Here is a 23,832-nt window from a genome sequence, read left to right as displayed (position 1 = left end):
CTGGTGCCACACAAACCTTCTAACCATCTTTCATGATGCAGTTACCATGGTGACCAAGAAAAACCAACAGCTCCATTCAGTCCCTTTGACACTCCCACGCACTCCCTCCCTCACTCTATAAAGACAGATTTCATCACCAACTTCTTCCCCTCCACCCCCGATTAGACCAACATGCCCAGACTTTTCTATCTGGTTCAGGGACGATAGACGGGAGGTGGCGGACGTCCCTTCAGTGGCTTTAATTTGGCAGCTCAAGCCTGCAATTATCACATCAGCATCAAAGCTGGCGTCACTAAGCTTTTATCCAGCAGCCTGGAGCCTGACTGTGTCCCAGACACTCTGTTGGTGGTGATGATGATGATTGGTTTGGAGGACAATAGAGACACTCGGAGCAGAAAGGTGCCGGCTCATTTAGTGTATTGTGAGCGCAGCCACTCCATTCCTTTTCAAGAAAGAGACCGTCTCCCATTTTAGAAGAGCCTGCGTAAATATGCTGCATGTTTAATAGTAATTCCCTCACTCTTCTAATGGTGTATGATGCGTTGCATTAGTTTAACAGGTCAAGCTGCAATGAAAATAAGTCAAATTCAAACATTAACACTGACAATATCATGTTGAAACTTATTCTTAATCAATATTCATGAAGTCATTTTAATCTTCATACCACATAGAATACCGTTTAATACCTGTTTCATGACCATGCCATCCAAAGTATAACAGATAATCAATGGAAATCAGAAGTGATAAAAAAAGGTCTACTTACCACGCGCAATAATATATATTATATTTCTATCAGTACTTCCAAGTATCATATCACAATTTGAGCTGAAATGATCAGTCGATCATAAAAACATTTGATGGTTGTAGATTTGTTGCTTTTCCTTCTCTTGAATTATATTATTGAGAATTATTAAATATAGATAGTATTATGTCAAAGTTTTTTGACTGTTCATTAGAAAAAACAAGACATTTGATGACATCAACTTGAGCTCGAGGAAATTAAGAGATCATAAAATAATTAGCTGCACCTTTAATACCACTCACCATGTGAGGTGGACTTACAACAAGAAAATAACAGTGTGTGACGTCACCTTGCGAGGCCCTCTCTGTTTTATCATGAATGCTGCTTCCCAGTTTATTTACCTTCTTTTCTGCCACATCTGCTCAAAAGCGTCCGCCAGCTCCACATTACTGATCTCCTCCGAGTCCTGGAACTTCAGAAAGCCGTTCCCGCCATGGCCTGTTTAAACAAGCACACGCTATTATTAATAATCCATTCATCTTTGATTCGTAAAGCAAAAACATGATATGTGCACTTATTGTAAGTCGCTTTGGATAAAAGCGTCAGCTAAATATAATGTGATATAGAATACAAAATAACAAAACACATGAAAAGGGCTAGCAGAAGTCTGCACCGTGTAGGAGGACAGTAGAAACTCTGAAAGGACAATAAGGAAGTTTTCCTTTCATCAAATATCTTTAGACCTCATACAAAAGCCTTGCAGAAAATATGTGGTCAATAATGACAAGTGATCAATTTCCATCACCCTCACTGAGATGGCCTGTAAATATGTGCAGGTAAAAACTAAATATACTGTATAACTGTGGTTCTCAGCTGGTTTTCCTTCAGGACCCACATTTTTTTCAGTCACTTTTACTCCACTAGAAAAAAAAAAGAAGGTTTCCTGCAGAGTTTCTCAGAGGAGAAACAAAACCCACCTCCGCTATCATCGTAAAAAGTGAACTTGGGATTTAATTAAACATTAACCTTTAAAGGGAAAAGAGCAGAGGGGCAGTTTAAAACAATTGATATGTATCTAATGAGAATGGCAAATGGTGAGGCTATCATTTGCAAACTGAAATGATGATGAGAGAAGATACATTTATTGCACCTTTGGCTGAAATAATTTGCTGAAACCTTGCTGTGATTTTGCTCTCTTCACCAACACATATAACACACATGTTCTTTCTCTGTGTGTTGTTCAGAGTTAATCTGGGAAACAGAAGGTAGATTCTACGGGAAAGGTGCATACACACAGAATTACAATGCTTCGACAAGAGAATATTAAATATAAACGTTAATGAGGAGTATTGGAGGGCGGTTAAACTCTTTAAGTACCTGTGAGGTATATGAGGATGTTGCTTCTGTCATCAGAGAGGAGGCGTTTGGAGCGTGGAGTGCTGGGAGGCAGCCGTCCAGTCAAAACTCGCAGGAAGTTCTCCACCGTCACCTGATGCGGACAGAAGACAAACGTTTCTAATCAATTCAATTGTGCAAATCGATTATCCAAAATGGACTAACAGTGCGGTGTTTGTTCATATTAAAAGCAAAAGTAAATCATCAAAAAGAAGGTGGTAGAAAGCAGCTGCGGCAATGGCGCTCCAGGACAAACAAAATATTTGCGTGCTCCCCTATTTGAAGATGCATATTATTAGGTCATCATATCCTAGTCAACACACGAGGCAAATGCTGGTGTCAAGCAATCTGTATTTTTCAGCCTTCGAGACGTTGTTGTGTGGACATTAGAGTCTTCGGGCTTTTTATAAAATAGAACAAGATTATCATGAGGCTGACTGATTTGCAATAAACAACATTTTTACAGAACGGCGCTGGCGTGTAACCGCAACGCGAACCGACCTCGTATCCTCGGTAGTCCACCTCCACGTCGTCACCGTACACGTTCAGCTCCATGTTCTTGTGGCTGAACACTGTGGCAGGTTTGGGGTTTCTGTGATTACAAGCCATGTCATCAGCCAGCATCAGAACTATGTGGCTGGGAAATTTAAAAAAAAAAAAAAAAAAAGAGAATATATTTTTTCATTATTTAATACTTTTTTTTTTCTCTCTCTAAGATGCACAAAAAAATATGTAAAAAAAAAAACAACTTTATAATTTCCCACGGGGCAATCTGACATCTTCAAATGTTTGTTTTGTTTGACTAAAACTCAAACATACTCAGTTTACTATCATCAAAGAGAAGCGTACAAGCAATAATTGGTGATTGCCTGCCAATCAAATACTCACTCAATTGCATTGTGTTGCAGCACAGTGGACAAAGTGATTTAATATGTACTCATCAACACCACAATAACAATAGAAACCTCTGCGTTCACGTCATCAACCGATATCCCATATGTTCAGTACCTGTCAGGGATGCCCAGCCTCTTAACACTTCTGTACACGGACAGAGTATTTGCCACATGTCGGTAGTTGAACCAGAACCTGGATGTGCACACCTGTTTTTAAAAGGCAAATAAAGAAGAGAGGCGGTTAACTTGAGTTTGTGCTGTTACCACCATTCAATCAATGAGCGTGTTCACGTGTAACGTCGATGGACTCACCAGAACAGCCCAGTTGTTCGTGTGACCGCTGCTGAAGAACTGCCCGGCGCTGTCCTGAGAAACAAAAAGGACAAAAAAAAATATATGGGTAAATGTTTCGTGTTGTTTTTTTTTTTTTTATCTGATTTGGTCTCTTACAAAGCGACCAGGCTCGGTACCAAAACAGCTGGCAATGACAGCAGAGGGCTAACACGAGAACGACGTTTCCGGTCAAATTAAACATAACATTTGACAAATTCGGCGGGATATTCGGAGCTCGGTGCCAGACAACACACTCACCTCGATGTTAATGCAGCCTGCTAGAAAGTATGTCGCGAATAAGCTCAGTAAGGAGAGTGTTTTCATTGTGCAGCACTGTTAGCGGCTGTGGATAACAAGGAAGTGAAAGCCGGTGGCTCCGCCCAGCAAGTGTTTCCGGTGGGAGAGATTTCAAAATAAAAGCTTTGGCGTGGAGAAAGTGGTTGGGGAACATTTTTTTTATCACGTTTTAAATGTTTTTTTTGTAAAACGGGGACGAGGTGGGCTGTTCTACCTCAGAGGTCAACTAAAGATATGATTGGCACATATTGAAGATCGTACAACACGGACAGTTTTAATCGTTTGTGGACCTTTATTTATTGTGTCATAACTTCATTTTAAACTTAGACAGTAGATTCATTCTTCATTGTGTTGATGATATTATCCTCTCCAGCGCAGATGGTGCCCGTATGTAAAAGCTTGCTTGAGCCTTGTGCAAGAGAGCAGTAAAAGCAGTAAACGCAGTTATGCAGTGTATGCAAAGCACAAATACACTGCATACACACATGCAAATTATAAGTGAAAGAAAAACGCATGAGCAAATAAATAAATTGGAAACCATTTGAGTACTGTAGAGAATAATTACTACAGAAAAATTTGATAATTCAGTTGATATTTTCCCCCATATCCCTGTAGGTTTGCGCTTGCATGCGTATATTATTATAAATTGTCTTCTTTGAAATCGGGAAATGTGTCACCATCAACTTACATGAACACTCTCTGAAAATCAAAACTTTATTGTGTTTTTGTGCAGGTATGTGTCCTGAAATGTGTTTTTTTTTTCTTATAGAAAATGTGTGAAACTATGGAAGATTGAATTTTAATTGATTTAATTTCAGTGGATCAATGCTATGGTTGCAGGGAGCATGTCTGGTAGCAACTCTGTGTGGTTAGCAGATAATGGAGCTCATGTATGTGCGGCTTATCTTTGAATGGACAGAATGATCACTTTCTAACAATAAACTCTTGTCTCTGAACTACTCTCATGGTATTCTGTGATAGGAGGAGACTTAAAGTCAGCTTAAAGTCAGCTGCCCAGTTGTCAAGAAGATTAGTGGCCTATAAAAATCAAATCAGATCAGGAAATCAAATGGGCCTATTCCTGTTCCTGGGTTGCCTAAAAAAAAAACCTGAATGTGTCATGTTCACTCTTTGCTGAACTGTTTGTCTCCATCTAACTTAACACATTGTTATGCAAGTGAAGAGATTACCTGCAGCCAAACATTTGCATTCAGCTGTATTGAGCTGCACTGACAGGTTTAGTTACTGTAGTTTGTACAATTATTTTGTCTCTTTGTGCAAAAAATGTAACAAAGTTTCAAAATGTGGAGCGTTTGATGTCGTAGATTGACAAAAAAGGAGCAAAATGTGTAGAAAAACAAAGTCAAGTTTCAACACAATTTAAGTGCAACTCTGCAGGAGATGTAAATAAAATAAGTAATTTTCTGTAGAACTTTCCCCAATTCATATTTCTCTATATTTAGTGTTTGCACCAATAGGATCAAGTTCATATAACTCCAGTGATGGAGGATTGATCATTAATGATATAACTTAAAAATACTCCTGAAGTACTCCTAAGTATCTTGGCAACAATATATATTTGAAATATTAACAATAAAAGTACGCAAAGTTCCCATCAGAGTTATAATACTGTTTGATATTTTTGAATATTATTATTGAATCATATAATAATATATATATATGTATGACATTTTAATGTGAAAACCAACTAGCTCTGTTTCAGTCTGAACTGTAGAAGAATTAAGTTAAATAAAATGGAAATATTTATCTTAAGTAGAAGTACAGTAGTTGAGTAATTAAGGCTACTACGAGTGGAAAAAACGCCACGGAGAGGCGGTGCGTGCGTTTTTTTTGGCACAGACTGCGCGCCACCTCCGTGCCAACGTCAAGGCACACAGACACGGTGCGTGCTGGAGGCAGAGCGCCGTCGGAGGGAAGACGGACGAGCCACGCATCCGCATCACCGAGGAGGGTGGCGCGGTGGCATCGCCTGCAGGAATCCAGTTGTAAAGTCCACACAGGAGACAACTAAAAAAAAAAATGCGCTGAAGGGGGAAGATCTGTGAGGGAGCTCGGTCATTAACCAAAGATTACCTAACGGCACGGACACACCGGAAGAAAAGAGGAAGAAAAGAAGAAGAAAAACGTTTCGGACAAGTTGTGATTTGAAGAAATCCGATTAGAGATGAATACCAACGATGCCAAGGAGTATCTCGCCCGGCGGGAGATACCTCAACTATTTGAGGTGAGAAGTGCGGTGCGCGCTTTGCGGGGACGAGGTATCCCGGGTACAGTAGACGTGCAGATATGATGGTGTGATTATTATTTTTTTGTTTTAAAGATAAATTTTCGATGCATTGCAATATGCGTGACAGACAGTGTTACTGGTAAAGATCCTTCATTCTTTATCCGTCATCTCAAGGTTGATGGAGGAGCGAATATGACGCGCTGGAGGCACATCTCTTCATTGTATAGGGGTTTAAATGACAGATCATTCATAATTGTACAAACTGCTCCCTAAAATTCATATGTAACCATAACTGTTTGCGCAATTACACCAAACCCTCCTCCATTCTTCTGTCTTACATAATATATATATATTAATCACGAGAGATGAAAATAAATAGAGATATGGGTTGTGAGAAAAAAGAACATTAAAAGTCCACAATGCGTTTTACAATTATTGCAGAAAAGAAATAGTCATATAACTCCGATCATAGGAATAATTAGCGATATATTGGCAATAGACAGACTGAGAGAACTCTATAACTAAAAATGTATGAGAAAATGAAAGTATTATGTGAACAAGAAACTATTATAGAAGGTCAAAAATGCTAGAAATAAGTCACCATCCACTATTTTCTAAGCTGCAGACAGACACACATCAGAGCTCGCAGGAATATAATACTGAAATGTTACATAACTTTTCCTGAGGGGATCTTAAATTGGCTCATCCACTTAATTAGACTCCATCTCCAGCACTGTGCAGCTAATGTATGCAAAGCAATCACTGCCTGTTTATTTACAGTCAGTTCAAATTACATCGAGCAGTGGAGTGGCACACCACCACCATCATCATCATCATCATCATCATCATCAACATTGCAATTGTAGTTTTTACTGCTTACAATTACTGCTCGTATTAAAAGCGTGTTCATGATCAATCTGAGTAAATAAGCATGTCCAATTGTTTCCAGGAAAGTTGGCAGAGTAAGTATTGATGGCGCTGAGGTGGGAGTTTGTTAGTGAGGAGGGACGGAGGTGAAGGAGGAAGTCCCAGAGGAAGGTTTTGTTTTGAGGCATTCAGGATTCGAGGAGAAAAGTGTGACACTAACGCACACTTGACTTGTGTTTTGGCCCATAGTTCCCCCCTCACATTCATCACAGTCATTGGCTTTCCTCCTCCACAACAACGAGGTCATCGGGGCGTTGTGTTTATTTGCCGGGCTGAGACCAATTTCACGGGCTTCCTACAAAATGAGTTGTTTTGTCGTCCCCCTCACCCTCTGCCCCCTTGATGGATCCGAGCCAAGGCAACCAGATCCGCACTTCAAAACTTCACCTCATTAAAGCGGGCTGTTCGGCGGCGCCGCCACACCGTCACAGAACAACAGATCATAACGGAGATGTAGCGCTGCCAGAACAAACATCTCCTCCCCCCCGCTCTTGTTTTGGACCCGTGTGCCTCACCACGTTCTCCCTGCGCTGTTTTTTTTGTTTTTTTTTCTCCCTCCAGAGCCTGCTGACAGGTTTGATGTACTACCGGCCCGATGACCCCGTCGACTACTTGGAGGGCTGTCTGACGAAAGTGCGGGAGCTCGGGGGACCGGACAAGGTACGGTGGGACACTTTCGTGGGCGGGGAGAAGAAGTCCCTACCCCCTCTCAACGGAGGCCAATCACGCAGGTCGCTCTTCAGAAACGGTGAGGATGCAGCTGCGAAGTTGAAATAATCAGTCGCTTCCTCGAATTGTTGGCAGCACTAAAGTTCAATCCAGTTAAATGTGAAGTTTCTTGCTTCAGTTCAGGTTTAGAATCGGTGCAAAAGACACCAAAAGACTGACATCAGACTCTAGAAATGTACCAGCTGCTATTTGCAGACTTTTCTCTGACTAAAAGTTTTCGGTGATGGAAACAATTGTCAGTTTCGGCCCTAAAACTCATCTGATTTCACACTTTGGCACTAGCACCGTTCGATTTTTGGCACATCTACCCAGCACGTGCTGTATCTTCTTCTTTCTAAGAAAGCTGGCAGCGGCGTACGTCCTTCTCTCCCGGAGTCAGGACCCCAAGCGGGCTCAGTGTTTGAACAGGAGATGGTGTTTGTACCGAAACCCCGCAGAGCCCAGCGTACACGCTGTTCTCGGAAGACTTTTAGAATGTAATCAATGTACGATTCTTTTTCTCCCCTCTCGCTCTTGTGTGAAGCATCACAACTCTCGCATAAATTTTGTTAAAAAAAATTTTTAAAAAGTGTCAGAAGCGTTTGTGGAGACACTGGAGCTCCCACCGACTCACCGCGTCCAAAAAAAAAACCACACAAACTACAAAGTTGGTTGAGAAACTCCAGCTATTTCCTGTTGAAAAAAAATCAGAATCCAGCGAGCATGGATGAGCATGAACGTACCCGTGATGCCTTCACTGACCCGTTGAAAGATACGTGAAAATGCGTGGTTAATTTTTAACCTGCAGGGACACCACAAGGCTGTCCATTCATCAGTGTTTGAACCCACGCAGATCTATCAGCTGAATCTGCAGCTCTTGTCAGATTTACACAGATTTAGAGCCAAACGAGTCAAATGTTTTTCCCTCAGGAGTCGGTGGAGACCAAAAACAGAGCTTAAAGAGAGTGAATATTAGACTTCAGTGAGGGCTCGGAGGATTTGTTTTTGCTCGATCTATCTTTTTTTTCTTTTTTTGAGAGTGTGATTTTCATTTTTGATTGTTTTATTTGTTTGTTGCTGTTTTTGTGTGGAGCACAGGAAGAACGAGGATTCAGATAAAGTCTAAATAAAGAACAGGGACTCGCCACTAGCGACCGTATTGTCCTTGATTATGAGTTGTTCAGGTGATGATTTAGTAAACCAGCAGGTCGTCCCGCCGATGCAAAACCTGGCCTCGAATTTGCAAAACTAATTTCGGCTGTCGTTGGCTAACGACATTTTCCATTCACCGTTTAGTTTAGTTGGGTTTATTTTAACTTCACACATCCGCTCCCTTGTTTGACGATGCGTGTGAAGCCCGCCTGGAGACGTGCACAATAGCTGCCCATTAGAATAAAATAGAATAGATTCTACGTGAGCGAGTGAGAATTTGTTTACGGACGCATCGCTCGTGCAAAGCCGCTGCACAGATATGACTTCATATGAAAGAAGAAGCACTCAGTGGAGACTGCTGCTTTCAGAACGACAGATTTCTCTTCCTTTCCTTATAATGTTGCACCGCAGGTGCCTGAAAACTTTGCCAGCTGAAGCGTTTAGCCGCTGAAAGAAGCAGAATAACGAGACAGCTGAATTCAAATCTACCTGCTTTCAAAAGAAAGGCTGGAAGGGAATCGGGCTCTCGCTTCCTGAACGTGTTCTTCTCGGCCCGGTTTACGTGTCAGAAATATTCAAAAAGAAAGTCTTTAGATTGAAGCAGGTGGAGCAGCATCAACTGCAGTTTGCAACCTCTAATTTATTTTCACCTTAACGAGGGCAATTTGTGTGTTTTGACAAATCATTTGCCCGAAACAACCTCTTTGCTGAAACCGTATGAAACACCCTCCTGTGCAAAGAGCGAACACACGTCGATTGTTGCAGCTCTCAGAATAGCTTGCAGTGATGATTTCTATCTTCGGTAACCGCGTTATTGTCGTTACAGCTGCGTAATCAATGCTTTCATCACCAGAGACAGCAGGACGATTACCAAACTGAACGAAGCAGCTCGGTTTTGAATGCATCACTCTGACGACTTCACCTCCCAATCGACCCGTTTGATTGTTAAAACGGACGTGACGTTGTTTTTGTTGCGGTCGGAAATCCCGCGACGCCCGCACCTACGAAGTGATCGACAGAATTATAGATATACGTGTAGAACAAGAGGGATCGAGTCAGTAAACGTAACAGCCGAGCTCTATTGTGCTTACGTCTAACCCCGTGTGTTTGTGCGTTTATGTGTGTGTGTGTGTGCGTGTGTGTGCGTGCGTGTGTGTTTGTTTTGTGCGACAGTGTTGCCCGACAGCCCGAACTTCCCCTACAGACGCTACGACCGCCTCCCCCCCATCAGCCAGTTCTCCATCGAGAGCGACTCGGACCTGTCGGAGACGGCGGAGCTCATCGAAGAGTACGAGGTGTTCGATCCGTCGAGGCCGCGGCCCAAGGTCATCCTCGTCATCGGTAAAGGGCCGGTACACCACACAAACAACAACAACAACAACAACACGCACACGAGCGCACTGAGAGCACGTGTGCACTTACACTAAAAAGAAAAAAAAAGGAGAAGGAGGACGCTTTGAGGCAAAAAAAAAAAAAAGAAAGTCAGATTATTTCACCGTTTCCTCGTCTGATGTTTCTGATTTGAGACGCTTATCTGGATCCCGGTTGTTTTTAGATGTCAGATAAGACTCGGCAGTAGAGATCCTCTCTGCGTGTGTAAACACAGTACAACATGGTGACTCTCTGATTAGAGCCGCATTCATAGAAAGGGGGCAACAAAAACACAAAGTGGGAGTTTATATTTGCCTCGCTGATGAGCTAAATATACACAGCCTGGATGGGAATCTACAAAAGTAGTGTGTGTGTGTGTGTGTGTGTGTGTGTGTGTGTGTGTGTGTGTGTGTGTGTGTGTGTGTTTTTCCTGGTATCCTAAGCGTAGCTCCGCCTCTCCGGGTTCGTGTCGGCCGGGTGGATCTTGTTTCGTGTCACTCACTGCGTTGGACACTCACGTTCGCCTAATCTGATTTCCTTCGACGTGCTTCCATTAACCTGTCAAATACATTCATTAATCTTAGAAAGTACGCATGGCAGCTGCACCGTCGGAGTAATGACACTGGATGAGCTGCACCCCCCCCCCCCTCCTCCCCCCTCCCACCACCACCACCACCAAAAAAGAAAATGCTATTCATATAAACTCTTTAACATAGTTCATCGGGGATTATCGTAAAGGACTTGGCGTGTTTTTCGCGAGAACCTTTCAGCGGGCCGTTTTACCGTCGGTGGGATGTTTTGCTCCGTCCGGTCGGGCGGATGACAGCTACTCGTCCTCACGGCACAAAGCCAGTTCCCCCCCGTCTCTTCCGCGTGAGCACACTGTGCCCTATTTTAAAAGGGAAAACGGGACGGGCCGCAGCTGTCGTGTCTGCGCAGGATCACGGCGAACGTCGAGTCTGTCAGGTTCCCCACTTGACAGAGGCGGACCGACAAAGACGCCCGCGTGACGTCCGCGGGGGCGTTGGGAGGAGGAGGCGGGGTCAGACGGGACAAAACACTCGCATGTAAAGTGAAGCGTGCCATCGCTGAATACGTCCTCGTGACGCTGCCACTGCTTCTCTGCGCTGCAACATTTCAAATTGACCTTTCTGGTGGATTAAATGACACGAATATTCATGATTTAATGAGAGCCTACACTGGCTTTCTGCTATCATTATATAGTGCGCATGTGATCAGACGCGATCTTTTGTGTATTTGTGCTGGGAACACGATAAAAAAAATAAAAAAAAATAGGCGCCGGCATCAGGTAACAAAGATAGAGTGTCCCGGGCCGAAAGGAAAAATCAACCCCAGACACTTGAAACTCGGTCTACCTCGCGGGGACACATTAACATCACTCCGCTGAAACACGGCCGTCCGAACAGGACGATCTACTTTAAATCTGACCACGATCACCGATTTGCAATAATTTTCTTCTCTCGGTTGCGCTCCTCATCCCGGGAAAAAAAACAAAAACATTTCTGACAGTGATACCGTAATGGAATAAATTACCACCGATGCAGCGTGTTCTCTGACTAAATTCACTTCAGTCTGGCCTTGCTTTCAACCGGGAGCAATTTTCAGAGCGGTTGACGTTTCTATGGTAACGATAGCAACTCTGAAAATCCTGGGATGAAACACAGCGAAGCAGAATTCAGGTTGTCAAGAAGGCTTTTAAACAGGCCTTTTACCGACTGATACCTCGCATGATGAGTTTGTCTTGCAACGTTGACCTATTATTACCAGTGATTGGATTCCTGTCGGACAACTGAATTATCCAGACGTCATCCTCGACGGCGCAGACACGTCCATGTTTTACTTAATTATGATCATTTGTATTTGTCGCACAAAAGACGCAAAAATGTTAAAACGTCCTGTAACTCTCGTCTCTTCTCATTGAAATACAGCGTAAAAAAGATGATTTGTCAGCAAATGTAGGAGGTTCACGCGTACCTGTCTGTCATCCGCACCTCCCCACCCGCCCCCCTTCTCCCCCCGCATACACTTGCAGGGCCACACACACACACACACACACACACACACACACACACACACGCTCCTACGCTCGCACACGCACGATATTTCACACTCGCACGACAAAAAAAAACAACCAAAAAAAACACCTTTTTTTGCCCCAAACATCAACAGCTCTCTCTCCCTCCGCTCCCAGGTGGCCCTGGCAGCGGCAAAGGAACGCAGAGCCTGAAGATCGCCGAGCGCTACGGCTTCCAGTACGTGTCTGTGGGCGAGCTGCTGAGGAAGAAGATGATCCACAACGCAACCAGCAACAGAAAGTGGAGCCTGATCGCCAGAATCATCACCAACGGAGAGCTGGCACCGCAGGTAGCAGAGAAACCGCCATGGAGAGGAGGGGAGGGAGGAGGGGGGAGGGGTGTAGGCGGGGTGGAAAGGGGGGCAAATGAGAAGAGGGAACAGCGCCGATTATGTCCAGTCTCTCCCAGGTCATTAACAAGAGACTAATTAGCAACATTCATATCACAAGCATGCTGGGGGAGAAGGATGCTTATCTGTCTTATTAGCATCCATCTCTGCCAGATAATGACTTTCTCTGCCCGGGAGGAAAATCAACACACACACACGCACACACACACACACACACACACACACACACACACACACACTGGGGTTGTTTGCACTCCACGCTATTCAAACACTCTGTTGAAAACACATGTGATACCACTTCACATCCCAGTTGAATAATCTGCGTTGCCACCATGAAAGTCCTTGTAGCGGGACCAGGCTGTTTGTGTTGTGAGGTTACGAGCGTGGCAGATCCTCTGAAGAGGCCGTCCAGTACCGCAACGACTAAAACGGATGTAGCTTCTTTTCTTTTTTTTTTTTCTTTTTTTGTGCTTTATTTTTTTGTCCCACCAAATTTCACACAAATCCTCGACAACAAGGAAAAGAGGAACGTACAAACATCCCTATGTACAGAAAGGTCACTTAATGCAGAAATGCAAGTTGATTGATGGATTTTTTTTTTTTTGTGGTGATCAAAAGACTGCTGCCCCTGTTGCTCACTGACGGAGCACAGTAGAGTGATCCACATGGACGTGGACGATCGGTTTTCTTGCAGCATCTTGAGGTGCAGTGCAGGTATTTGAGGGAATTAAAGCCAAACCCTTCAAAAAAAAAAAAAAAAAAAAGAGAAAAAAAAAAGTATATCAGCAATGGAAATTTCATCTAAAAAGTGATCAAATACTTTTAAAAATGGCCAGCGTTCATTGTTCAAGTTCATTGACTAAAAGATGCAAAACCACAAGAATGGCCTGTGCTTTTAATCTCGTGTGTTAAAGTCACACCGACTGTAAAAGTCTCTGTTGCAGTGCTCAGTTTTAGAACCCACTGAGTCACTGTGTTGACCGAAGTATGTCGCTACTTTGGTTAAAGCTCTGATTGTTGTGAGAACCAACCGCCCTAAAAATAATCACACTTCCTGTTAAGATTTGTGGATAAAAGCTTTCTGGTTTCTAAAACGATCCACAGCAGCTGGATTGATTCTGCTTGTCTGGATATATTTGGATGAACCTAAATGGGAACGAACTGAGAGGGTGGTCTCCGCTGGGCGTCGCGATGCACCGGCGACGCGGAGAAGGCCGTGACACCGACGCGAGCCGTTCTTAAACTCGCGTCCCCTCGTGAATTATCTTCGATAACCGGCCGGCTCATCGTTCATCATCCCCCTTTGCTCGCCGGCCCGGCATGCCATCGCTTCCCCCTCGCAGCCGCTCGCCAGGATGTCAGTCCAGGAACCAGCGAGATAAAACCGCAAAAGTAGGCCGAGCTGCAGACATGTTAGATATACGATAAAGGCACTTCTGACTGTTGAATTTTTTTTTTTTTTCCTGCCGCGATTAGTTTAGCAAAACGGATTAGATTGTGGTTTCTTGATGACTCTGCATGAAACGATGAAAGGAAGAAGCGAAACGCTCCTGTGTATCTGAGAAGCTTTCACCGAAACGTCTGACGCCTGCTGTAAATATTACATTGAGGGACTCATTACTGCTTCGTGGCTTGTGGTATCGCGGAGGTCACGCACGCGTCCTTCTCCTCGTTGATTCCACATGCTTCAAAGAGATTTATTAATTATCAGTTTGAATGCTCGTCTCTGCGTGTCCATAGCATGAAGAGTTTTTTCTGTAAATGTGATAATTGGTCAATCAAAAAAAAATGAAAGAGGCAGCGTGACCTTTTGGGAATATGTATTCGCTTTTGTGATGAGAAAAAGTCCCACAGACTTACGTTACATAAGTCTTAAGCCATAATGCCAAGTCATATTTACGGCGCAGGCAAAGAAGTGAATTTCCAAAGAAAGTCAGACTGTTTATTAGAAGACGTGTCTTTCTGTAAGCGGGCTGGACAAAGTCCTGCGTACCGCAACGGTGCTCAGCTGCATCACTTCACCGACTGCCGCTCGTCTGTAACTGCGGGGTCATGTGACTCGGTATATTTCTGAACTTCTGTTCCCTCGCAAGTCCCACAGGTCCCCTCATGAGAGGCTCTCGGATGTTTGTCAGTCTGCTCTAAAATTAAAGACAGGCGGCACTTTTGCTTTTATAGCTTCATCTTGAGAGGAGCTCAGCAGAATCCAGGGCAATTTCAGACTCACTTATTCTGTGTGGTCGCGTCGAGTGGTTTCAGTAGGGGTTGTTATTTTTCATTTATGTAAACTGCTTCTAAGGCGGCGCGCCGTGGACCTACTCCCCAGCCGTGCCCATTGTTCATCATCATTTACTAAATCCCACAGAATAACGTTAATTATTGAACTGGAGCCTTTTGTGTCAGCAGAAGTTGAACCCTGCCAAATTGAACGGAAGAAAGTAAACTCGTTCTTTGTTTTGATTTTCCTGGTTCACCAAAAATCGTTTACAGCTATTTCTGTGGTGCGGTGCATTGTGGGTAAAGAGGATTCATTAACGGCACACTAAAACAGCAAGTGGATTGTTTTGCTTTCAGTGCGACTTTCATACGGTTCACTTTATGACCCTGGAAACAGGCATGAACAGAACAGTCTCGACTCCACGTCCACTTGCTGAGTTTGAAAAGCTTTTAACTGAATCACATCTTCATCAGACTTTTTCGAACTGGCATCTGCACCAAGTGTTGTTGTTTTTAGCCCAACATAGATAACAAGTCCCTGAGGTGCTGAGAATAATTTATACACAGTGCCAATAAACAATTTACTGGAATATCTTATGCAAATAGAATAAAAACAATAAATAGAATTTCCTACATCAGGAACCATTATATTTCTTGGTTGTCTTCGGTATCAGGTAAATAAAAGCAATTTAAAAGTTATATCGGGGTGGAAGGGGTGGGGGGGGGGGATCGTGAGAGAATCGTGATCTAAATTCGAAGGGAAAAAAAACAAAAAAAACAACTCGATTCTCATTTTATCTGAAATCGTGCGGCCCGACTCTCCACAGAGATTTTCACAGTATCGCGTTTAGTTGTCCACGTGAAAAAAAAAAAAAAAGAAGCCCTGAACAGCTGAGTTTCGGGCGACTCACCAGCGTTAGACAGCTGTGTGGGGGGTGGGGGGGGGGTGAGAGGAATCTAGACGTTATCCAATAAGCACTTCAGACGGACTTCGATTACCTTTTCTCATTTTGCTCTCGCGCATTACGACATTTATCTGTTTGATGGAATCTAGATCGGGTTTAATCTGCGCGTCGTCTGCCATTCTGCGGTCGGCGGGAAATGAAACATCCGAGTCGCCGGCGTTATTTTTAGATCCGAACATTGCTCGTGTATCGCTGCCGTATCGCACGACGCATTCTGCCCGGAGAAACACGTTCAAACACGTTGACCTCCTCCAGCCATGAGGAAGTAAGTGACGCTAAAAGATGGTGGCACTCTGTGGCTTCCAGAGCTCTCCGCTCGGTCACTCTGCTGCATTCAGAAAACATTAAAGAACAATTGGATTTAACGGATGAATTATATTGGGGAATTGTCCAATGGGCCGCCGCGGTTTCCCATTCACCAAATCAGATGCTCTGTATTGATTTTCAGAGGGTTTTAACTGATCTGCCTATATTTTCTCGCTGGAAAAGCAAATTGTAATCACAACTACAAACTGCTTTTGTTTATAATTTGTAGCTGAAATGTCTTTCTCCCCTCTGAGCAAATCGCCTCCCATCGTTTGGCATTTTAAAGTGTAGTTAAATCGATGTTTAGAAAGCCAAAGCATGGGCCAATCGCAGAGTTGGTTAGGGGCACTGACTCCTGTTGCTTTCGCTGTTTCCCAGGAGACCACGATAACCGAGATAAAGCAGAAGATTATGAAGATCCCGGATGCTAACGGCATCGTCATAGATGGGTTCCCTCGTGACCTCGGTCAGGCCCTGTCCTTCGAGGACCAGGTGAGTCTCTCCTACCAGCCGTACTCAACTTCGAAAGCCTGTTTCATCCCCTGGTTCAGATCATGAAGCCATTTCCGTGTTTGCGTCTCCAATCATTTAATGGAATGAGTCACGACTGCAGAGTTGTTTTCACACATTAATGTCCCACGGCTGTCAATCATTGCTTCTGCAAACATAAAGAATAGAAGGAATCCTTCAGGTAACTCGTAGATGTTCTGGAGTATTCCAGATTTTTGATGTTTTCTTTATCAGGATTTAAAGGTGCGGTGTGTAGAATTTAATGGCATCTTGTGGTGAGTTTGATTTTTAGTTTGACGCTTTGACAATTTTTTTTTCTTTTCTTTTTACTTTAATGCCAGTAAAGCCTTTTGAATTTAATTGATATGAAATTGAAAAAAAAAAGTGTGGATTGCAACGGACTGAACACCCCCTCTGGGCTTCTGTAGGACCGTGGTAGTCCAGCATGCTTTCATTCATTGATTAATTCATTAATTCATTGATTAATTCATTCAACCTAACTCAACTAATTCAACTTAAACTTCTTGGGCAACCACAAAGGGTCACAACAATGCCGAAATTACAAACAGAAGATAACAAACAAACAACAACAAAGAAACATACATAATCAGTGAAAAAAAAATCTGTTAAAACGGTTACAAACAGGCAGTGGACGATTATTAATTATAAGAGTATTGAGTTTCAGGCTTGAAATGTAACTGGATCCATAAAAGTGTGTGAAACACGGAGGACTCCATGGAAGGATTGGCGCTAGATTGGATCCGCCGTAGTGGCGCGCGCCGTTAACTCTATACCAATAAAATGTTAAATGTTAAATGTAAAATGTACGCTGTCGTCAATCAGCTGCTGCCGAACCCTTTCCTTGATCCAAACCCTGAATCTTAACCCCTTCCGCAATATAACAACCAACCACAGGCAGCGTCTCCCTGCGGATGATCCAAACTAGTCATTCAAACTCATTCGAAGGCAACAAAAAACGCAAAGATTTGTAGTTTCAGGCGATTATAGACGAAGGAAAAGATAATTATGAACCCTATATTCTATTTCTGCTGATAGATCCCCCTAAATTCATCAAACTAATCCTCTAAAGTAAGCACTTGGTCTCGTCTGCAGACCACAGCAACCCTTGTTCACCCGTTATGATTTACTATCGGATGTAACGACGACCATCATTAATGTGTAATTTAGGCAAAAACTTTGTTCAATCACACGAGAAGCAGTTTAACTTTCTGCTGACTGTAAGGGACTCCACTCAAGCTTGCTCCACTCAGTTCTTTTGCCGACCCACGAATTGATTTTGTGAACTCGAACTCGCCAATAAGTCCCCAAGTGTGAAACCACCAAGAAAAGGCTCAGGAAAGATTTACAAAATTGAATAATTCCAAGTGACATTTGAAGAAGCAATATATGTAGGATATTGAACTCTGATTTATTTATTTGGTTTGCTCCAACCTGAGACCAGCAGGAACCACATGCCGTTTCTCTTTTAACACCAGACAAGCTTCAGAGTCAGTGTGTTTACTTTCTGATGCTGACTGGCTTCCCCTCCAACAGCAGGAGATCTGAGGTGCCGTCATTTTCATAAGTCATGAATATTCAATCAGCTGGAAAAGTTTAACGGAAAAGTTCTGCAGGCACGTGAGCAGCAGTAGTTAATTCAAGTTTACAAGAACAATATTATTTGCATTGGTAAGTTGTATTTGTGAAGTCAAGTTTAGAAACTATGATGACAGCCAATATGCATATTCATCTCTACACAGAATTGAATTCATTTTTTCTTCCGGGATAAACACGTACAGTATTTGTGGAAAAGGCTGCTATACAGGAGCGCCATAATGTCAATTGATGGTTGTTTTACTGCAGTGTTGGAAATGTGAGGTTTAAAACTCTGTGTTTGTTTCTTTGTTCAATTTTAGCATTTAATTACCTTCCAAAGGGACGTCAGCTGACATTTATGTTACGCCACTTTTGATATCATCTTTAGTTCCATGTCAGATATATCAGGCAGCCTGATATTCCCAAAGTCACTGCATGAACGTCTGGCCACGCTCCGCTGGGAATCGTTTTTCCGGTCGTAACGGCCTAATTGGCGGGTTAATTTTGAAACTTTTGGAGCAGCACTTAAATCAATCGGCATTGAGCACCATATGATGAATGTTGTGTGCCAAAACTCAAAAAGCACACGGGGCGAGGAATTTACATTGTTCACATTATCAACAATCTCACCTACAAAAGCGTCCTCGAGCAACAAATACCTGGCTGCTGTCTGGATGTTTCACCTGTTTTCTTGAGGATCGACGAGACATTATCTGTCAACAAAGGGCTGCATTTAAAAAAAATTTTTTTTTTTTAAAAAGAGTCATAAAAGCAATTGAAATCATTCGCGTCAGCGTAAATTAGCGATGAAAAAAAAAAAAAAAAAAAAAGATGAACAAAGTAGTACAAAATGGCAACATAAAAGCTATAATAAGTGTTTATGTTGCACGCAAGCGTTTGTCTGAGCTGGAGCTCTCTAATGGAGAGTTAAGCTCTACAGCTGAACGGCCGATCCTGTGACACAAAACGGTCGATTGCTTTTAGAAGGATTGATGCTCTTTATCACGTTTGAAGGCACTTAACATTTATCAACTTTTAAATGAGTGACTGAGTCAGTGACTTCCAGAGTGGTCGAGGTCGATCTGGGTCAGAACGACTTTAGAATCTGGGAATTTTCACCGCATTATAGGGAACAAGAGACGAAGAGTCTCCAGTCCCTTTTGAAAAGAATTAATATGCCGAGAGAGGATAAGGTTTTTGTCCACAGAAGCTAAACTTATTGTTCCACATGGTATTTCACATGGTGCCAATTTAAAATAGGTGGTTGGTTATAGAAAAGGACGATTCGCAGAAAAAGCAAAGTGTCACCTTGTCGAGGACCAAAGATCAGGGAAACTTTATTGTAGCCTATTTAATAAATACCAAGAATATAATACAAGAGATTTTAAAAGTAAATTAATAATTTAAAAGTATTATAAAAAAAAAAAATTACAATTTTGAAAAATAAGCCTGTAAAAGTAGTAAAAAATTGACCTTCCCCGAGCCCGGATAAGCAACCACACCGGTTGGTTCATATAAGTTCTTCTGAATTCGGTGTTTTCTCCTCAGAAAAAATGCGCAAATTTCATTTAAGGACATCATTTCAGTATTTGTGCGAAAAAAAAGAAAAATGCGTGAAAAATCAAATATTTCCGTGATTGTTTGAACTTTACGTCAGAGTGAGATTCGACGCGTCGGTCTGGATTTCGGGACACAACACGACCTGCACTTCCTTTTTCTACCCGCCGCCACGAAGTTGTTTCAGCAGGCTGATTTGATCACTGCAGTATCCAGTGCGTCAATCAATGACAATTCGTTTCGCTGACGTGTCAGTTAAGGAAGCTCTGATGCCGAGCGTGAATGTAAATATCAAACGGCATTACAGACTACAGACCGCGGCTCGCCGGCGGCGCTGGACGATGATTAAACGCCCGCTCGTGGCTCCCGCGGGGGAAAACCAGATGGGACTCTTCTGGAGTCGCCGTTCACTGCAAAGTTGGTGCGGCGTTTCATTTCATCATCCTCCAAATGGCTCGTTAACGGAGGCAGACGCAGTCAGTCAACGGGCTGTACGCCATCCGTCTGCTTCAGTCGGGTGAACAAGTGCTGCTGCTGCTGCTGAAAAAAAAAAGGCAATTTCTGTCTCTGGCAAACGTCTGCACATGAAAATACGCGCGCACGATTGCGTGTATGGGAGAGCATATTACATACACACAAAGTGAGAAAGATAACGAGAGGTTGAAACACAAAGTTATAACAGCGCACGCTTTACACGAGTCGGAGACGAGGTCACGCAAGCGCAGGCACACACGGAGTCTGTGCAGACACAGATTCGGGATATCAAAGCGGATCAAGTGTTGCACATCATCTACACAAAATGTCATGTTTCTTTGTCTCATCCCAAAATTCAGTATTCGATATTGTTTAGTCACAGCGGGCAAAATCGTGTAATCTGAGCGCCGTCGCTCGGGGAGACGAACCCACGCAGATCTATCAGCTGAATCTGCAGCTCTTGTCAGATTTACACAGATTTAGAGCCAAACGAGTCAAATGTTTTTCCCTCAGGAGTCGGTGGAGACCAAAAACAGAGCTAAAAGAGAGTGAATATTAGACTTCAGTGAGGGCTCGGAGGATTTGTTTTTGCTCGATCTATCTTTTTTTTCTTTTTTTGAGAGTGTGATTTTCATTTTTGATTGTTTTATTTGTTTGTTGCTGTTTTTGTGTGGAGCACAGGAAGAACGAGGATTCAGATAAAGTCTAAATAAAGAACAGGGACTCGCCACTAGCGACCGTATTGTCCTTGATTATGAGTTGTTCAGGTGATGATTTAGTAAACCAGCAGGTTGTTTCTGATTCCTTCTTTAGTAACTACTCAAAGTTCGGGGGAAAAGCGAGTACTGGAGTCAGATGTGGAATCAGAATAGTATCAAAGTAGGATCAAAATCTATAATAGGGGGAAAAAAAATAAGGTTTAATTCTTTAATAAAAAAAGATTCTGCGGATGCACAGTTTACAGAAAAAAAAAACATGCACAACGGGAAGAGAACACGTTTTTAAATCTGCTCCCTGCAACAACTTTACATATTACATCTAATAAACACGGCTCTGAAATAGCACATGGGGATGAGTCATATTTTGAGTCATGGTTCTGACGTGAGACGCTGCAGATAAGATGGAGATCAGCATTGACACTCCTTGTTAATTATTGCATAACTATAGCAAGTCCTGTTTTCTTTGTACGCATTTAGTTACTTCTTTAGTCATGTTTTTGTAAATGTGTCTTAGTTATCTCGGTAGGTACAGCACGGTGAGAAAATCTATCATCACCGGCTGCTAAAAAAAAAAAAAAAAAAGCTGAATGAGGGTTGATCAAAAAGGTCAAAGACAGTTCCTGTTGCGCGCAAACGATGTGCAGCGCTGCGACGTGCACAAAGCAAGGGGAAGCTACAATCCTGATGAGTCATGTGTCAAACTCAGCAAATTGGCAACAGGGATCCTTCCGAAATGCTTCGGAAAGCCCGGAGAGCTGTTTTTAATTGGCATTCGCGTTTCCAAAAGGACAGAACGTCACTGTCCAAGACTGAACAAGACGCACGAGGTCGGGAGCACAAGCAGATGGATTATGCGCTGTGAATTTGACCGCATAATCAAGCGATAAATCTTGGAACATTTACTCACAGCTTCTCTGTGCTCCGTGTACGTCACGGTGCTGCGCTCCATTAGCGCGCAACAGGAGCAGTCGCTGAACTTTTCGATCAACCGTCGCTGTCTGGATCTGAATTAAGAAAGCGACAACCAAGATGCTGCCAGAAAACGCTTTCCCACCCTCAAACTGAAGAGAACTGTAAAGTACTTATAGTCGATCAACAGGCCTAATTTTTGTTCCTGTATCTTATATTTTTTTTTAGGTCACAAATTGGCAATCCTTTCGTCCCATTTGTGTATTTTCTAATTAGATAAACAGATGTTTCTTTCCAGTGATGCCTGATCTATTGCACGGCGAACTGATTCCAGGCATCGTGTGGTCTTTGGCCGTAACCGCTGCGGACGGCTAACCCTCTCTAAGGGCTTCGTTGTGCCCTCTCGTCTCGGCGGTAATTGAAGCTTCTCTTCCTCTTTTTGTGAAGAGCCCGAGTATCGGCGTAACGAGAGCTCATAATGTGGTCGCCGCTGTCCCCCGGTCCACCTCACCTGACAGCAGACTCCACTCAGATCATGCTCTCTGTCTGAAAGCTGCCCGAGGAAACAAAACAAAGAAATGAGGGGATATATGTGGCCTCGTGTACAGAGCCAGCCATATAAACAGACCCGACAGCGCCCCCCCCCTCCCTCCCCCTCACATCTTTGATAAAGGTCACAACTCCAGCTATGGTTATTGTAATTCAAACATGAAGAGGATCAGATGTGATTAAACATACCTTCCCTCAGCGTCTCCACATCAGCTGAAGGTGTAAAGCACTAACTCGCTTCTGTTGCTGCATATTTGAGAGCTAACAAGCATTTCCACATTCAAGCAGCCTGGAAGAATCATAATTAAAAAGGTGTCTCATCTCTCATCTCGTAATTCGATAAATCACATTTCATAACAGATCATTTTTAGAAATTAAATTCAGCCGAATAGATTTTTCTGATTGTCACAATGCTGTTTAAATTGTTGCATAAAAGGGTTGATGACAGCTTGCACATGGCCCCCGGGGTTAGATTAGGACCAGAGGAAGTTCAGTGCAGATAAAATCACCTCGATAACACATGCATGCGGTCGTGTTTGTAACCGTGTCCCAGCAACCGCTCGGAAACAGCTGGTGCAGTCGCTGTTGATTGGACGCGGGCTGATAACCACATAGCAGCAGCACCTGGGATTTGCAATCGAATAAAGTGACAACTGGTTATTAAAGGGCCTTTTGTGCCGCTCGGGAGTGAAGAGAGAAAACAACAGCGGTATGCTTTGACACACGAGGTGCCGAGGCCTGCTTCTGTCCGCAATCAGATCACTTGTGGCAGTGAGAGTTCAGCTTATAGGAAAACTGGTATCACATTTATGTAAAGATCCCAAAGTACATTCGTGAATCCGTCTGCGTGCATTTACAGGTATCGAAACTGACCTGACTCCATACAGGAAACCGAGCAAAAAGGCCAACCTAACTTTTTCCAAAGTTCAAAAATAAACCAACTAGTATGACTAAATTAGCCTGGCTCTGCCACCTATTGCTCACAGCTTCAGTCTCTGCTGTAATTATAGTCAAGAAACCCCTCAGCCACTCTGAAGGGACGACCAATCAGCGACCAGCGCCAAGTGAAGTCAAGTGTTTGTTTTGAAATACAGTTCCAGCAGAGGCAGCGGTGGAAGAGCGACATGAAGTGATATGAACAGCTGTGGCAATGCGTGCAAACACCCAGGGATTACAACAAGTAGTTCCGACCCAGCGATCTGATTGGTCAACGGAACATTTGGAACGTGCTCAAATCGACATAAAGCATCGCACTCTGCTCATCACTGGAAATACATGACTCCTTCGAAATCTTCTTTCAGCGGATATCTTACTGACAGCGAGGTCGAGCGAGCGTGTTTCTATGCGTTGTATTTATTCAGTTGGAGAAGCCATCTCTAGAGCGAATAAAACGGACTGGATCTCGTCTCCGTTGCTAGGGTCGTTGCTAAGGGTCGGACTACGTCCTGGAGCGGTAAACGCCGCAGACATTACATTCGCTTCTGCTGATGCGACTTGACCGTTTTCCAGTTGTTAGCCG

At 43.2% G+C, this 23,832-nt stretch overlaps 2 protein-coding genes across 4 annotated transcripts in view; one reads left to right on the top strand and one right to left on the bottom strand.

Annotated features, from left to right (window-relative positions):
- Positions 1–3,738, bottom strand: part of pigk (phosphatidylinositol glycan anchor biosynthesis, class K) — an 87,517-nt gene extending 83,779 nt beyond the window's left edge. For both annotated transcript variants that reach the window (XM_069157972.1, XM_069157971.1), the window contains exons 1-6: positions 3,622–3,738; positions 3,343–3,396; positions 3,146–3,237; positions 2,639–2,774; positions 2,120–2,231; positions 1,144–1,240 (exon numbers count right to left, since the gene is read on the bottom strand). In XM_069157972.1, the coding sequence (XP_069014073.1) occupies positions 1,144–1,240; positions 2,120–2,231; positions 2,639–2,774; positions 3,146–3,237; positions 3,343–3,396; positions 3,622–3,687 (557 nt within the window). In that variant the 5' untranslated portion in view covers positions 3,688–3,738. The remainder of the gene's footprint in view (positions 1–1,143; positions 1,241–2,119; positions 2,232–2,638; positions 2,775–3,145; positions 3,238–3,342; positions 3,397–3,621) is intronic.
- A 1,828-nt stretch (positions 3,739–5,566) lies between these two features.
- ak5 (adenylate kinase 5) overlaps positions 5,567–23,832 on the top strand; it is a 60,144-nt gene continuing 41,878 nt past the window's right edge. For both annotated transcript variants that reach the window (XM_069157970.1, XM_069157969.1), the window contains exons 1-5: positions 5,567–5,905; positions 7,397–7,583; positions 9,869–10,036; positions 12,279–12,451; positions 16,378–16,491. In XM_069157970.1, the coding sequence (XP_069014071.1) occupies positions 5,846–5,905; positions 7,397–7,583; positions 9,869–10,036; positions 12,279–12,451; positions 16,378–16,491 (702 nt within the window). In that variant the 5' untranslated portion in view covers positions 5,567–5,845. The remainder of the gene's footprint in view (positions 5,906–7,396; positions 7,584–9,868; positions 10,037–12,278; positions 12,452–16,377; positions 16,492–23,832) is intronic.

The sequence above is a fragment of the Embiotoca jacksoni genome, unplaced genomic scaffold (genome assembly GCF_022577435.1).
Source record: "Embiotoca jacksoni isolate LCO1_2020_lvr unplaced genomic scaffold, fEmbJac1.0.p SCAF_22, whole genome shotgun sequence".
NCBI lineage: Eukaryota > Metazoa > Chordata > Actinopteri > Embiotocidae > Embiotoca > Embiotoca jacksoni.
Note: the sequence above shows the minus strand (reverse complement) of the source record. Positions and strands in the feature narration are given on the sequence as shown.